This window comes from Myotis myotis, unplaced genomic scaffold (assembly GCF_014108235.1).
Source record: "Myotis myotis isolate mMyoMyo1 unplaced genomic scaffold, mMyoMyo1.p scaffold_m19_p_7, whole genome shotgun sequence".
In the NCBI taxonomy this organism is placed as follows: domain Eukaryota; kingdom Metazoa; phylum Chordata; class Mammalia; order Chiroptera; family Vespertilionidae; genus Myotis; species Myotis myotis.
In genome coordinates, this window is record NW_023416379.1 from 12683740 (window position 1) to 12701057 (window position 17318).

The 17318-nt window shown below is 41.2% G+C and overlaps 1 protein-coding gene across 6 annotated transcripts in view; it reads right to left on the minus strand.

Moving 5' to 3' along the window:
- FAM184A (family with sequence similarity 184 member A) overlaps positions 1–17318 on the minus strand; it is an 82578-nt gene that overhangs the window by 47095 nt on the left and 18165 nt on the right. For all 6 annotated transcript variants that reach the window (XM_036317939.1, XM_036317941.1, XM_036317940.1 and 3 more), the window contains exons 2-5: positions 5902–6756; positions 5082–5217; positions 3084–3265; positions 515–712 (exon numbers count right to left, since the gene is read on the minus strand). In XM_036317939.1, the coding sequence (XP_036173832.1) occupies positions 515–712; positions 3084–3265; positions 5082–5217; positions 5902–6756 (1371 nt within the window). The remainder of the gene's footprint in view (positions 1–514; positions 713–3083; positions 3266–5081; positions 5218–5901; positions 6757–17318) is intronic.

Below are 17318 nucleotides of genomic sequence, written 5' to 3' on the forward strand. Positions count from 1 at the left end.
GATGGGTCTTATCTCTGTCAGATGAGGAGCCTGAAGCATAGCATTTGGGGCCCGAGTTCAGGCAGTTAGGAAGCACAGGGCTCAGTGCAAGGCCCAGATGTGTCAGACACCTTGCTTTTTCTACTATGCAACACTGTCTGTCAGTGCATTCCTATTGGCAAGCTGAGTACTGCATTGTGGGGACGGAAGACGACGACAGAGAGGGAGCGCTTCATGGGCTGAGGCTCCCTGAGGGGCACACCTCAAGTGCTGCCTCATGAAGAGAAAGCCCGAGATCCAAGGAGCACTTCTGTTATGGCTTCCACAAAACAGACACGCCCGTATCGGCTGAATAAGCCGCATCCCACATCAAGAGCTCGTACGTACGTTATTCTTTGAACCAAGACTGACAGAGTGATTACAAGACGGCGGCCCTCAAAATGAAGCAACTCGTTACTCCACAGCGTAGGTCACATGGGGTCATGACAGGAACGCCACGGATTTAAATGCCATCCTCAACTGCATGTTTACTCACCATTTGCAGTTTTTTCTTATCCCTGCTTGCATTACTGTGGACAGCCTCAATTGCCATATGGTGCTTCCAAGCCAATTCTTCCAAAGTCTTAGAATGGGCCTCATTTAATTGAGCCACCTCCCCTTCCAATCTATTTTGCAGGTTTTTTAGCTCCAGCTCATAATATTCTCGCTGAGTTTTATTTGCTTCATTTACTTTCTAAAATTAAAACAAATAAACATCAATAATTGGCATCTGCTTTTTTCATCACTGCTATTAGTATTCTGAGCACTCAGTAAATAGGTGAACTTAATGAATTGAGTGCCATGAGATTCAGACTATGGAACATGAGAATAATACACACCCCACTGGTGTTCTGAGAAAATGACAGGGTGGCACAGGCAAAATAACTTTAAAGCAAGTGATAAAGTAGGTTAGAACAGCCGAGGGCAAACTATGGCCCGCGGGCCAGATCCGGCCCATTCGGCTGTTCTATCCGGCCCGCAGAGCCGAAAGAGCGGAGGGTTCTCTTGCTCTCCCCTCCGCTCCTTCACCAGCAGCAGTGTTAACATGTATTAGTTCACACAAACACTCCATCCATGCTTTTGTTCCGGCCCTCCGGTCCAGTTTAAGAACCCATTGTGGCCCTCGAGTCAAAAAGTTTGCCCACCCCTGGGTTAGAACCAAATGTGAATTAGCGCATCTGCACACTGAAGAGAGAAAGGCGCCCTATATGTCAAAGTTGTACATAAAATGTACATTACCCATTCAAATGACATTTACTCAATATAATTTTATTGCGTGCCAATTATACGCCTTTACACATTCACAGTCTAATGACAAAAAATCAAAAGATAGTGGTGATATAACTGCATAAGTTCTATGACAGAAGTGTGCATCGCATGCTGTAAGATTATACAAGAAAGGAGCCTAACCTGGTAGGTGGGGAAGTGTGTGTGTGTGTGTGTGTGTGTGTGTGTGTGTAAAAGAGGGGGAGAGAGAGAGATCAGGGCAAGCTTTTCAGAAGAGGAAACATTTGAGCTGATGATGATTACATGTTCTCTCCTTTACATTCTTACAAGCCCATCAGGAAACTAGAGATGAGAACATTTCAAACCTAGATCTGATGTCAAAAGCTTGCATTTATAACCATTTATAGCATTTTGAAAGATGAGAGGTAGTTAAGCACGTGGCAATTTTTAGGTGTGTACAGAACATGCGATATAAGGCTGGGAGTGATCAGGAATGAGGCTCAGAAGTAGGCAGGAGTCAAATGATAAAGGGTATTTTCTGCTAAGAACTCTGAATATTATTCTGACAGGAATGAGAAGTCATTGAAATTTAATTAAATGATATATTTTCAAAACTAATCATCTTGGCAGAAGGCTAGTGAGGTAACTCAAGGCAGGGAGAGTGGGTGGGAGGTTGTAACCGTAATCCAGACAAGAAATGACAGGTGCCTAAATCTAGCATCACTGAATGGGTATGAAGAGGAGAGGATGGGATAAAAATACACTGAGGGAGTAGAACCGATGGGCCTGGGTAACAGATAAGGGGGTTAAGGAAACAGTAATCAAAATGTCTCCCAGGGTTCTGATTTACCAAATTAGAAAGACTGTAGTGCTACTTGTCCTTTTGAGGGGACAAAGTTCTAGGCATGGTGACTTGATAGGTTCGTGAGATATAGTGGGAGTTAGATACACAGGATTCGAGTTCAGGGAAAAGATCTGACTTAGACCAAGAGAGCTGGGAGCTGTCGCCGATGTTACTGAAATTGATGAGCGTGTAGAAGGAGATGAACATGCTAGAGAACATCACTGGTAAGGGAACAAACAGAGAAGAGAAGCTCACAAACAAGCCTGCAAGGCCAGGAGACAGGAAGAACACACGAGAGAGTGTGAACCACCCAGAGAGGCAATGTACATCAGAGAGGAGTAAGTACCGCGGGAAGACACGATATGCCAAGCCCAGCAACCAGGATGCCTGGAGGTTGCGGCCAATGCAGATTCTGTGTGATGGTAGTAGGAGAAACCAGACTGCACACGGGCAAGGAGTGAATGGAGGTGAGCCGGGGACAAGGACAGGCATTTTCCAATATGCGTGGTTGTTGAGGGAAGGAAAAAGAGTGCCCAGGACTCCCACTTGGTATTGTAGGTACCTGAAAAATTGGGATACATATTCAGAACTACTCTACAAATGAGATGTCTTACTTGTTTAGTCTAGAAATTCAATATGTTGATATATGAATGTTCAGAGCTCGATGTTTGGCATCCTTTTTGGTTTTATAGACATTTCCTAGGTATATATGTGGTAATACGTTTCATCCCTAGCAAACCAAATACAATTAACCACATATGTACATTTCAGTCAAATAAGAGTCTATTCAGTTTGAAATCGGTTTACATGTCTTCGTTTTTACGTTATAAATTGTTACTGACAATACTTTGAATAAATACACAAATGGGATAGTATAGATTTATACCTTCTTTCCTGGAACAAAATTACTAGGGGGAAGAAATAGACTGAAAAGAGGAAAACTGAACTTTTCTTCCTCTCCTTCCCTGGGGAAGGGGTCCTCCATTCATTTTACCTTCTCCAGTTCCAGAATCTGCTGCTTCTGCTCTTCATCCAGACTCAGAGTTTTACTTTGCAAAAAAGATCTTTCTTCTTCAAGCTGAGATAATCTCTCACTGGCCCTTGATTTTTCTGATTCTAGATCTTTAATTGTAACCTCCTGGTTCATTTGAGTTGCTTGAAGCATTCCAATATGACCTACTCCCCCAAAAGAGAAACGCTCCAATGTAAAATCTGTTGCACTGTGGTATAAAACAGTCTATATCTACTGACACAATTGTGTTTGATACCTAAGTGAAGTCAATGGTCTGCATGCACACATAGTTTTTTTATTTCTTCACTAAATAAAATTGAAATATTTGCCACGGGGATACTTCATACCCAAGTAGAAAATGTTAAAAATTAGAAAGAAGTGCACCGATATTGCTCCCTGCACCCAGGACTATACCACTTACTTTTTAAAGATTTCAAGCTATACAAAGTGAAGCAGAAGCAGTTCCTCGGGGGTGGGAATAAAAGTGCTGGGAGTGAAACAAAGTAAAGGAGGACGCGCCAAGGTTATGGCACCAGAGTGAGTAGTCTGTTTTTTCTAATGTCTTCTTTTTCCAAAGTCTAGCATGAAGAAGAAGAAATCTGTATGAGGGAGTAAGGACAGCAGGCAGCAGTTTGATGGAAACGGAATTTGTTTTAGACAAGACACCAGATAAAGAACTAAGGCGGAGCAGAAGACAGATAAAGACAGCAATGTTATGAAAAAGTGAAATGACAACAGTAAAGAAAAAAGGGGGGGGATGGGGAGAGAGATGAAAAGTGAGTGTGACTGTTTGAGCACAATTTGCACGTAGCTTGTTAGAAAGGTATTAAATGTGCACGCTCACAGACAACAGGATGGTGGTTGCCAGAGGGGAGGGGTGAGAGGAGAATGAAGAGGTTAAAGGGGTCAAATATATGGTGGCAGAGGCAGACTTTGGGCTGTGAACACACAATGCAGTACTCAGATGACGTATTATAGAACCAAACACTTGAAACTTACATAATGTTATTAACGAATGCTACCCCAATAACTTTAATAAGAAATTTTAAAAAGTGAGTGAGATTAAAAAAAAAAAAAAGTATGGGAAAGCATGTGTTGAGGCAGATCTCAAGGCACCCTGCACCAGCAGCACCTGGAACTCACTCCTCCCACCCCCCAGCCCTATTGCATCAGAGACTCTGGGGCTAGGGCCCAGCATCTGAGGTTGTACATGCCCTGCTGATGATTTCTATACATGCTAGGTTAAAAAACGGTTACTTTGGGAAAGGGTAATCTGGGATTCACGGATGAACCATTAAGTCAGGCAACATCTGCAAAGAACTAGTTCAAATGGTTTCACCTGGCCCACTAAACACTCGGGCAAAATATAACTTCAGAACTGACATGGGTCACCTCCTCCTCTGATAAGGACTAGGAAATTAGCACCACAGCCACGTCAGAAGGGGCAACTCAGCTTCAGTACATAAAACGATCCTTATTAATAAGTAAAAACTATGGTGCTGTAAGTTACATATCGTTCCACTAATTTACATACTTTACAATACATGTTTTTAATAGACAAACCCTCTTAGAGTGCATTTTTTAAAAAATGTTTTATAATTGGTTTTAAAGAGAGGGAGGGAGAGAAAGAGAGAGAAACATCAACAGGTTCCTCCTGACCAGGAATTTAACTAGTGATTCTTTGAGGCACGGGACACACTCAACCAACTGAGCCACACCGGCCAGGGCTTGAACTGCATTTTCATTTTAGTGTCTGGCTTACGGTTGCTTTAACAATTGCTAACTCTTAATTTTCCTATAAAAATATCCATTTCTAAAACTAAGTTGTCATTTGCTTATTTGTGACTAATGAATAAAATATGAGAGTCCTTTAACATAGACTCTAAATAATTTCAAAACATTAGACGAATTTTGTCTTGAATCAACATTTAAGTGTTAGTTTTTGCTGAGGAATACACCAAGGACGAGGGTCAGACATACTGGCTTTGAGGACAAGGTCGGAAGCTTGCTGTTGCAAACGCTCTCTGGCTGCTGCCAGCTCACTTTCCACTTCCTTGTGCTTGCTTAACAAAGCCATCTCTCCCTGCTTGGCATCGTCAAGCTGTTTCTGAAGACCCTAAGAAAGATCAAGTAGCCATTACTAATATGCCAGAATGATGCTAAGCTAAATAATTAAATTATAAGCATCAACAACTTCTTTTTTTAAAAAAAAAAATATGTTTGTATTGACTTCAGAGAGAGGAAGGGAGAGGGAGAGAGAGGTATAAACATCAGTGATGAGAGAGAATCATCAACAGGCATGTGCCCTGACCTCTTGGTTCCTGGTTGAGACTCAACCACTGAGCCACACCGGCCAGGCAGCATCGACAACTTCTTATTCAAAAGTCACACTTAGCAGTACCAAGTTTTAAATCTGTTTTGGTGGGTGACACTTATAAACATTTTTAATGAAGGGAAAAGAGAACACAAGTAAACTCAGAGCCCAATATTTTAACAGCCCCAAAGCACTTATGGAAAATATGAACATGTTATTTAAATAAAACCCTTTCGTAGAAAACACGGAGCAAGATTTGAAATTATTGTTTGGACCTTTAATATCTTTTCAGGCCTTTTGGGCCCTGAAGCTCTAGTAGGAAATAGTAATAACTACAGAGTAGCAAAAATGACCCCTTTATTGATTTTTCCCACAAAGGAACAGAAAAAAAGCAAAATGGAAAGAAAAGGTTGAAGTATTCTCATAGAAAAGAAAAAGGAAACCTGGGGGAAAATCCTTGTGTTGGAAATAACATTCTCCACTCACCTGAACACTGTTCTCCGCTGTAACAAGGGCCTTCTGAAGCTTTTGGCATTTGTCACGGAGACTTCCAGCTTCATCCTGTACCATCTGTAACTCTGTCCTTAATTTCCCTATGGTTTTTCGTAAAACTGCTTCTTGTGCCTGAAATTCTTTTCTAAGGTCGGCTTCCTTTTCTTTGCTAGCCTGCAGGCTTTCTGCTGTGAAAAGCTGTGATCTTTTCAAGGTATCAAGCTCATGTTCATAAAAGGACTGAGCTTTACTCAACTTGCCTTCATAATCCTCCATTAGCCTCTTCTGTTCCAGTTTTAGCTCTTCCAGGGTTTTGTTTAGGGTCTCCGCCTCTACTCCCTGCAGGTCCCCCGCCTTCTCCTGCCCCTTACGCACCGAGGCACTGTGATCCTGCTGTGACTTCAGCAGCTCCTGGATCTCCTGTCGGTGAGCAGTCCGCAAATCTTCCAATGCCAACCTTTTGTCTTTTTCAAACTGTACTTGGAGTTGCCCAAAACTACGCAATCTTTCTTCAAACTTCCTTCTAATCTCTTCAACCTCCCTGGACATGGTTACTATGCGTTGGACGTGCTGGGCTTCTGCACAAAGCTGCATGTCCTCGACTCTGTGCTTGTAAGCTTCGAATTCGGCCAACGCCTGCTGCTTCATTTTCATGTGATCCTCTAAGGATGCTTCTAAGACCTGGATCTTTCTCTTAAGGTCTGACTCCTCTGTCACCTTGCTTTTATACTGTAGTATTTTTTCTCTAGTTTCAGCAAGAATTTGTTGGATTTCTTCTTCGTGAGCATCTTTGAGGGCTTGAATCGCAGATTCATGCTCATCATTTTTAGTGTTCAGAGCATATATTACCTGCGTGGTTTGAAAGAAGAAAGGAGAAAATTTCAGTGAACATACACTTTATTTATTTATTTATTTTTGCTTATCTCACTTTTATTTATTTCTTTTTCTAACCTGAAGTTAATTCATTCCTTCTGACTGATAATTTTCTATGTACTTCACACTGACTGGTAAATATTACATACTGAAACGTCATGCATTGTTTTTGAACTCATAGATTGATTTACTTAGCAAACTGTTTCCTTAGAACAATCCTAAAATATGCACCTGAAGACTTTTTAATTAGGACTTTAAAACACTCAAAATTAAGAATGTTTTACTACAAATCAAACAGTGAGGAGGAAAGAGACGAAGGAGGCCTCCTGATCTAGGAGAAGGGAGTTTTCCGATGGCCCAGCCTCGCTTCCTGGGGGCGGTGGTAGGATCGGGAGAAAACCTCATGGAAAGTCTCTGCCCTCCACTGGTGGCCTAGAGGGAGGCTTTGCATGAGTGGAGGCTCTGGGCCCTAAACATTCCCAAAGGCCTCTTTCCCCTGTTTAGTATCCAATACACTTGAAATTTAAAAATTTCCTTTTCTAATTCCCAAAGGTTTTTAAAGCCAGATCCTCTTCTCTCCCCAGGGATCTCCTTAGAAATTCTAATTAGTGCTTTTCTGCTCACATATCAAGTGCTGTGGTTTGATTCATCGCCTCATTTTCCCTCTGCCCCCAAGCCAGGCGGTTTCCTACAGGCAAGTGTTCTGGGTACAGGCCTTTATTTCCATTTCAGTCCTGGGTCTTAATGATTCCTTTGAGGTATCCCCAACGTTCATTCCAAATGGCAATCTGTCCCCTTTATAGTAACACTTCCCTTCCTCTTCGTTCCCTGACACCCTCCATCACACCACTGTGGTCCAACGCGCACTCTGCATGACTATTGTTTAAGGCTTAGCGATGTGCCCACTGTTTTCTGAAGCAAAAAGGAGTGAACACACAATCCAATAACCCAGAAGCGAAAAGGCAGTGTCCTGGGGCTCTGCTCATTTTAATGTGCTCTGACTCCGGCTTTCGAAATGAATCCCAGCACCAAACAGCAGACACTGCAATTAAAATGCAAAAGCCTTGCGGTTTTGTTTGGTAGAGAACGTGCTTATGTAACCCGGGGCAATTAGACAGACTACCTGGCTCTTCACATTATCCTGGCAGCTCTGATCCTACTGCTGATTCTGGGCTGTCACCTGCTGGGCCCACAGCTGCACCTGCAGAAGGAGGGCGCACTGCAGGCCTCTCCACTCAGGGCTTTGCTGCAGACCCAGCCCCCTGTCCGTGCCCTCCTTGGCCTGCTGTAACTATTCTGTGAGATCTACTCAGGCCAAAGGTAAAGACACTGAGGAATGACAGGACCCCCATCTCTCTTTCTCCTCCGAGGTCCACAGGAAGATAAGATGCACAGAAGGAAAATAAATGCTTATTTATAGTCTTTATCTTTCTTTAATTACCGTAATTCCAAATCCCATGTCCCTAGTGAGCTAACACAGGTCCCCGTGGAGGACTCCTTTCACTTGCACATTTATAAATCCTGGACCGTTGCACGGCTTCCTATTCCCTCTCCAGGGTCAGACCTGCCTACCATGTTGATGGCCAGAAAAGACAGGGACACTACGAAAACACAGGCCAGCCGGCCGGACGGAGAGAAGTCCGTGTGACAGAATGCCCAGAGCAGAGCTGGTCTGGGCCCCTGGTCTGTGTGCATCGCCTATATATTCAGTAAGCACATGGAGGGGAAAGTGATCATCCAAAGAGATGGAATCTCCAGAGAAAACACGTGACACCATCAGCACTTTGCTCAACGTAATGATCTTGGAAAGGATCAGTCCATGGTGGAATTCCATCCAATTGGCGATAAAATGTGTGGGAGGGAAGCAATATATGAGCCTTTCCCTTGTCAGTAATTTATTGAAATACTTTTCTTTTTTTTCTAATATTTAATTTCACCCCAGTCTCTCAAGAGTCAGCTCAAGTCCTGCATCCTTTAATAAGTCTTGCCAGACCACCCAAGACCATCCAAACCCATGGGAGTCTAGTCAATCTTTACATTCAGCACTTCCATTCCCTTAACAACACTCATCCCTGAAACTCAATAAATGTTAGAATAATTTTATATTGGGGAGGGGGGGGGGAGTCTTGAAAACAGGCTGGAAAGTTGTGTAAGGATGTTACAGAGCCTGGAAATGTAGCTGATGGTATAAAAAGCACAGTAGTTTACACAAATGTGAATAAAAGTAACAAAAGGTGAAATTAAAAAGGACGGAAGTAGGAATAATAGCACTAAGTTAGAAAGAATAATTTAAGAAAAGGAACCAACACATCTGACAAATAAGAGGGAAACATTATGGTGAGGAGCTCTGTTTCACTTTAGATTCTAACGCAGGGGTCAGCGAACTACAGCTTGCAGGCAAACTATGGCTGCTGCTGCTGCTCTGACATGACGCTGTATCAGAGCACAGCTATGCCCATTCGTTTATGTACAGCGGCGCCCTCTTATCCACAGAAAATACATTCCAAGACCCCCAGTGGGTACCTGAAACTGCAGATAGTCCTGAACCCCATATACACAATGTGTTTTCCTATACATACCTACCTATGATAAAGTTTAATTTATAAATTGGCCATAGTAAGAGATTAACAACAATAATAATATAGAACAATTATAATAATAGACTCTAATAAACATTATGTGAATGTGGTCTCTCTCTCAAAATAATTTATAGTACCGGATGTACAGCATGGATAAACTGGTCGAAGGGGTGATGCACATCCTGGACAGCTTGGAGTGGGACGGGACGACATGAGATTTCATCAGGCTACTCACAGTGGCGCATAATTTAAAACTTATGAATTATTTATTTCCATTTATTATTTCCAGACTTGGTTAACCATAGGTAACTGAAATCTCAGAAAAGGAAATTGGATAAGGGGGACTACTGTGTTGCCTACAGCTGCTTTCCCACTCTAACAGCAGAACTGAGTAGTTGTGGCAAAGACCTTATTACCGACTTCTGTTCTGATCTATACATAGACAAGCCATCGTATCAGATAAAACTGGTAGCCAAAAATAAATTTTAAAAATCTCAATTTGCATCAACTCTGTTTACTAGACCACTACAACTCACACACTGGAAAAACCAATTATATGATTTAAAAGTGTTTTATATAAAAGAAATACAATGTCCTAGTGGTCATATATTAATATTTCTTCCATGAAAAAAATGTTAAATTTCTAAAAACATAAAAAGTAACAATAAAAGTGTGCCAAACAATAAAAATCAGTAGTGCTCTTGTAAATGACCTTTTGAAATACATCACTATTTAATTATATTATATTAAAATAAAAATGCTACAGTGGATGAGCGTCGACCTAGGAACCAGGAGTCACAGTTCGATTCCCGGTCAGGGCACATGTCCGGGTTGCAGGCTTGATCCCCAGTGGGAGACATGCAGGAGGCAGCCAATCCATGATTCTCTCTCATCATTGATGTTTTTCTCTCTCTCTCCCTCTCCCTACCTCTCTCTGAAATCAACAAAAATATATTTTAGAAAAAGAATGCTATATATAAATTTTCAAGTGGACCTTTATTAAAGGTGGTATCCTCTAACTGTTCACTTTTCTACATAATTACAAAAGTAACCATAGTATCTTTCTCTGATTAATCACTGTTTCTTAGACCAAGGTAATATAAATGTTCCATGTTCTTTCAACACATTGCATATATGACTTGAAGTAGTAAAAGTGATACAAACTGGATTAAGACCCTAAGTGAAATAATTTCTCCAAGCTTCACATTTCTCAATGTTAAAGAAAGATCATATTTATCCTATTCTAGTGACCTTGTTAAAAGATCAACCTATCTTTGAAATTTTTAGAATAATGTTACATAAGGCTTTTTTGAAAAATATAAAGCACTATAAGATGGTAAGGCTTCCTTATCATTGCATAATTAACTTATAGAGAGAATGAGACTAATTTTAAAGGGATCATAATCATCTATAAAATTGGCTACTATTTTCCACATAAGAAAAGGAAACTCTCTAATGTTTCTTTTCATAAACTATTTTAAAAGACACTAAGAGTCATTTACAGTTTTCGTGGAATGGGATAGTACAATCATTTCAGCAATTTCAGGGTTCCACTTTATTCCAATAATGTATAATTTAGCTACAGATTCCAGGATGAATAAGCAATAGTAATTTTTACTTTTTCTATGAAATTTCCAGATAATCTTACCCACACATAAAATGAGAAGAATTCTAGCTCCCAGTTTAAAAAATGTCACTCAGGTAAAAACAAATAGTTTCTGAAATAGTTCTCATGATTGGCTGCTATGGACTGAATTGTGTCCCTTCCTCCAAACCCTCCCCTCCCCCCCACCCCCACACACAAATTCATATGTTCAAACCCTAATCTCCAATATGATGGTATTTGGAAAAGGGGCCTTTGGGAGGTAATTCAGTTTAGGCAAGGTCATGAGGGTGGGCCTTCTTGGTGGGACTCGTGCCCTTATAAGAAGAGATACCAGAGAGCTTGCATCCTCTCTCTTTCTCTGCCCTGCGTGGGCACAGTGAGAATGTCTATAATGATTTGTTATGTAGATCAAGCTGACTGATACATTGGCAATACATATATATGTTCCCACTAAAATCTAACCCATTAGTAATAAAGTACATTCACTGAAAAGCATGTGTTATATTAGCTTTAAATATTTTAACAGGTTTAACATTGCTAAGATAAGGGAATCATTGAATAAATGATGCTACCTTCATACAATGTAATGTCATGAAACCATTAAAAAACACATCTCATTTTGAAGAATATCTCATGATATAAGAAAGAGCTTCTGCTGGAGAACCAAGATGGCGGCATAGGTTAACGCCGGAGTTTGCTGCCTTGAACAACTACTTCAAAAGTGAAACCAAAAAACGGAAGGGACATCACCCAGAACCACAGGAACGCCGGCTGAGTGGAAGTCCTACAACTAGGAGGAAAGAGAAACGCATACGGACACTCAGAGGAGGCGCAGTGCTGAAGTCAAATTCTGAGGTGCGGAGTGCGCGGAAATTCTGAGGTGCGGAGTGCGCGGAGCGGGCTGGCGGCGGAGGGCGCGGTTGGCGTTTTCGATCGGGAGGGAGTCGCAGACTCTGAGCTCCAGATCCGGGCGAGTCTTTAGGGACCCAGACTCAAACGGGAGAAGCGGGGCTGTCTGGCTTCGGTCAGAGTGAGTGCAGCTTTCTCTCTGAGCTTTGCAGCGGGTGCTGGGACCCAGAGAGGCAGAGCCCCTGGGGACAGGACTGAGAGCCGCCATAACTGCTCTCTCCGGCCCACCCTGTTGATCCTGTGCGACCCGCCCCGCCCAAGCCCTGCACACAGGCATTTGCCGGATAGCCTCAGGCAAAGGCTAGATTAGCACCTCCCTAGAGGACAGAAGTTCTCTCACTGCTGACACAGCTGATTCTCATAGCCACTTGGCCTGGAGGTCAAACCCTCCCTGGAATTAGCTACAACAAGGTTTAACTATAAGACTGCGAACAAAGACCACGAGGGGGTGCACCAAGGAAGCATAACAAAATGCGGAGACAAAGAAACAGGACAAAATTGTCAATGGAAGATATAGAGTTCAGAACCACACTTTTAAGGTCTCTCAAGAACTGTTTAGAAGCCGCCGATAAACTTAATGAGATCTACAAGAAAACTAATGAGACCCTCGATGTTATATTGGGGAACCAACTAGAAATTAAGCATACACGGACTGAAATAACGAATATTATACAGACTCCCGACAGCAGACCAGAGGAGCGCAAGAATCAAGTCAATGATTTGAAATGCGAGGAAGCAAAAAACACCCAACCGGAAAAGCAAAATGAAAAAAGAATCCAAAAATGCGAGGATAGTGTAAGGAGCCTCTGGGACAGCTTCAAGTGTACCAACATCAGAATTATAGGGGTGCCAGAAGATGAGAGAGAGCAAGATATTGAAAACCTATTTGAAGAAATAATGACAGAAAACTTCCCCTACCTGGTGAATGAAATGGACTTACAGGTCCAAGAAGCGCGGAGAACCCCAAACAAAAGGAATCCAAAGAGGACCACACCAAGACACATCATAATTAAAATGCCAAGAGCAAAAGATAAAGAGAGAATCTTAAAAACAGCAAGAGAAAGAAACTCAGTTACCTACAAGGGAATACCCATACGACTGTCAGCTGATTTCTCAACAGAAACTTTGCAGGCCAGAAGGGAGTGGCAAGAAATATTCAAAGTGATGAATACCAAGAACCTACAACCAAGATTACTTTATCCAGCAAAGCTATCATTAAGAATTGAAGGTCAGATAAAGAGCTTCACAGATAAGGAAAAGCTAAAGGAGTTCATCACCACCAAACCAGGATTATATGAAATGCTGAAAGGTATCCTTTAAGAAGAGGAAGAAGAAGAAAAAGGTAAAGATACAAATTATGAACAACAAATATGCATCTATCAACAAGTGAATCTAAGAATCAAGTGAATAAATAATCTGATGAACAGAATGAACTGTTGATTATAATAGAATCAGGGACATAGAAAGGGAATGGGCTGACTATTCCTGGGGGGGAAAGGGGTGTGGGAGATGCGGGAAAAGACTGGACAAAAATCGTGCACCTATGGATGAGGACAGTGGGTGGGGAGTGAGGGCGGAGGGTGGGGCGGGAACTGGGATGAGGGGAGTTATGGGGGGAAAAAAAAGAGGAACAAATGTAATAATCTGAACAATAAAGATTTAAATTAAAAAAAAATAAAAATAAAATAAAAAAAAGAAAGAAAGAGCTTCTAATATAAGGCAAATACACAATGTTAAATACAATCATTCAGCTATAGAGGGAATCTTATAGAGGGGGAAAAGGGTGCATGTGTACAGATACATCTTTAAAGATGTGTAAAGAAATATATCAACTTTTAACTGAGAACATTCAGTATTTCTAAACCTCCTATAGTGAATGTATGTTACTGTTATAATCAGAAAACATTCAACCTTTTTAAATGATTAACAGTGATAAAAAAAAAAAAATGAATCAAGTTCTGGCTAGTGTGGCTCAGTTGGCTGAGTATTGTCCCATGCACAGGATGTCAATGTTTTTCTCTCCTCCCTCCTCCCCTCCCATCCAACTCTCTATAAAAAAATAAATAATAATAAAAAAATAAAAGGAAAAGAAAAAATATCCTCGCGTGAGGATTAACGTAAGTAAGTAAGTAAGTAAGTAAGTAAGTAAAGAGGGACTGAAATTTCAATCCCGGGAAGGGTTCACTGTTGAAGCAAAGTCATGGAGAAAATTTGAGGCCAGGATTGCCTGATTTCCACACAGGTGGAAAGTCTGGTGTTGGCTGAGAGAAAAGAAAATTCCTCCTAAGACAGAAAGGAGAAAGACTGAGATTTGAGGTGGAGAGGGAAGGGGGGCAACTCTTGCTTGATTGCTTCATACTCCTCCATAGCAGGGAGATGAGATCTCAGAGCACAGGAGCCAACAGCAGCTTCTCTCCATTCGCCATAAATGACGCTGCTAACCCAGGCGAGGCCAGCCTCAGCCTTCCCAGTATGTGTGCCTCTAACTCATGGCAGACTCCACAGCAATCGCAAGCAGACCCTCTCAGCACTGCTCCTCCAGGCGGTCCTTATCCTACCAGTCTCAATGTTTCTTTTTTGTGCATTTGAAAATTCTGGACACGTACTCAGTTTCCCTTTCTGATCAGTGTCTGGAACAGATAAACATGTAGGCCAACGAGAGAGAGAGAGAGAGAGAGCGAGAGAGAGAGAGAGAGAGAGAGAGAGAGAGAGAGAGAGAGAGAGTATGTGTCACCCCCCTTAAAGTACATATACACTACACTGAGACACAAGGAAACTTACACAGTAGTAAAGGAGCAAACTCAGATGCCATTTTTTTAAAGACCTGGTACATTTTAAATAAAAGAAGAATATGTTTTCATAATTCTATTTTTATTATTAAACCCTCAGTTCTTCTAGTTGAGCTAGTCACCAAAGGATTACTGAATAGCTTGCTTAGGGACTCTAATGTTTCTATGAAATGGTCCACCTTTTGGAGCCTGTACACTATAGCATCCTTACAATATAAGAGCATGTTAAAACTGTTTCTCCTTCAGAGATGATGGAATCGTCCACCTTTCTTTTCTTAAGTGAAGACTGTAAGCTAAAACTGGGCTTAAACTGCTCATAACTACGGAGGGAATTTTTAAGAGGCTGTGAGAGTGGTGAGAAAAACAAGGCAACTGGCAGGTTGAATATCTAAAGAGGACTTCAACAGTCTTTTATAATATGATGTGAGATGTCAACCCTCTTAACCCCTATTCTCACAAAATGCTCAGCCCTATATTTATTTAAATGATCGTAAAATTAGGCCTACTAGGGAGATGCACTGAAGATCTAAAGTTCAAGGCGAGAGGGAGGGGAACAGATGCTACCCATACAGAGTCATTTAGTCCTGGCAATGAATAACTTCCATTTTTCTTCATTTCTTGGTCCAGTTTCTTTTCTTTTAAGTTAGAACGAAAACAACAACAAAAATGAAAAACAAAAAAACAAAGGCTGTTTGTTGTCACACATTATGTAATCAAATTAATTCCAGCAACAGACATATGTCCAAATGAAACATTTACAAGGCAGTTAGCAACAACAATAAAATGCTCATTTGACTTTATTTAAGCCAAGGGCACTATAAAACTCTAATTTAAAAAGAGTTTTAAAACCCAATTGCTTTGAAATTTTTCTTTAAAGATAGGTTTGCTCTCTCTGAGTTTCTATAATAATTGTTGAAAAAGTCCTTTTGAAAAATATTTAAAAGGTCTAACAACAGTGGAGGTAGACATTTTCCTCTATGGTGATGTGGAATACATCTGTTTCCCCAGAAGATTTAATTTGACTTCTAAAATAGCAAACAGAATTCTTCTTATAAGGCTTATTGAGGGTCCATGCAATGGGATTTGGCTACTAAACCTTAACAACAAAAAATTAATCAACAAACATAGTGAATGCCTTACCATGTGCTCAGTACTTTTTAAAATGCATTCTGGCAAAGAAAAGTATAAATGTTCTTACTTAATAGAACTTATTTAAATAGGACTGCTTAAAATAAAACATACAAAATAATGATAGACCATTTTAGATAATATATGCTAAGTGTAGAGTACAGAATACTATGCAGAAGTTGTCAGTAGAGATGACTGGATGAAGACTGCTGTAGGCAGGAAGGCTCCACAGACAAAGGATGTTGTGGAGAGCTGTGAGGAAAGTAACCTGGGGTCAGGGACAAGACAGGAATGACTTCAGTGGCTGGTGTGGCCAGATAATCCTGAACAGAGAGGGTGAGGCCAGAGGAAGCCAAAGTTCCTGGTGACAAATTTTATCCCTGCAATTTAAATGGGAAGTGGGTCTCTGTAGGAATTTTAGGTTAGAATCCATACACATTTTTCTGTTTGTATGATCACAGTGGTGCTGGACAATGATTCTAAGACATATTTTTTCAATTTAAACATCTCTTAAATTAGGATGCATCTTAAAGTCAATTGTGTATCGTAGTTTAACTGCCTTTTTTCAAGATGCATCTTGAAAAATCAACCACTATTATGAATCGAGAGTGCTATGAAGCCATTAGGAAGAGTGGATAAGTGAAGTATTTTATTATTAAGGAAGAACATAATTATTAACCCCTGAACCTCTTGCTCACAAGGAATAGAAGAGACCAGATGCCATTGAGCAGGAAGAAGCAGGGACGTCTAAGTTGTGTCATAGAAAGCAGAGAGTTCAAGGCCAAAGAAACCAGATGTAGAAATAGGAAGTGATTTGTCAAGAACGGAGAGAGAGAAATGCCACTGATAATTAAGCAAATTGATTTGTCCAGCACAGTGCTGGAAAAGCAGGGGGTAAAATCAGGGCCTGATAGGCTGTTTCCAAGTTTGTTAAGAGCAGTTAAGCCCCCAGGTTATCAGTTGGATCAAGCAGGCAATTAACTCCTTCTTTACTGGTAAAAAAATAGAAGGTTCTCTATCAGATAATCAAAACAAGAGGATAAGAATATTCCAGAGTTCCTATGCCATTGAAACAAGATGGAGAATGAAGTGTCCTCAGCCAGGAAGAAGGATGATGAAGCCAGTGTAAGGTCCCAGCAGGTGACTGGTACCTTCTTTTCAGAAAGCCCAGGCGGGCAGCCCATTCTTCTATGGCTTTCCCACCTCCGACTTTAAGAGGCAGTGCAACAAAAGTATGAATTCCCTGCACCAGAAATCAAGTAAGGGCAGCCATAATGACTGCCATTTCTCCAGTATTTGGGAGAGGCCATACCAGACCCCAGCCCTGCTCTTACATACCCTGGTCCTGTGCCTCTGCCAGGAATGTGGAACAGAAATGAAGAGAAATGAAGAAGAGCAAATGCATGACAACAGTTACCTGGTCCATCAGAGCATCCACAGGACTGTAGAATCTTTATTGGGAAGAGCATCTTGCCCTTGGACTGATGGGTGGAGTTGGAATGGGAGGGCTATAATGTGTTATCTTGT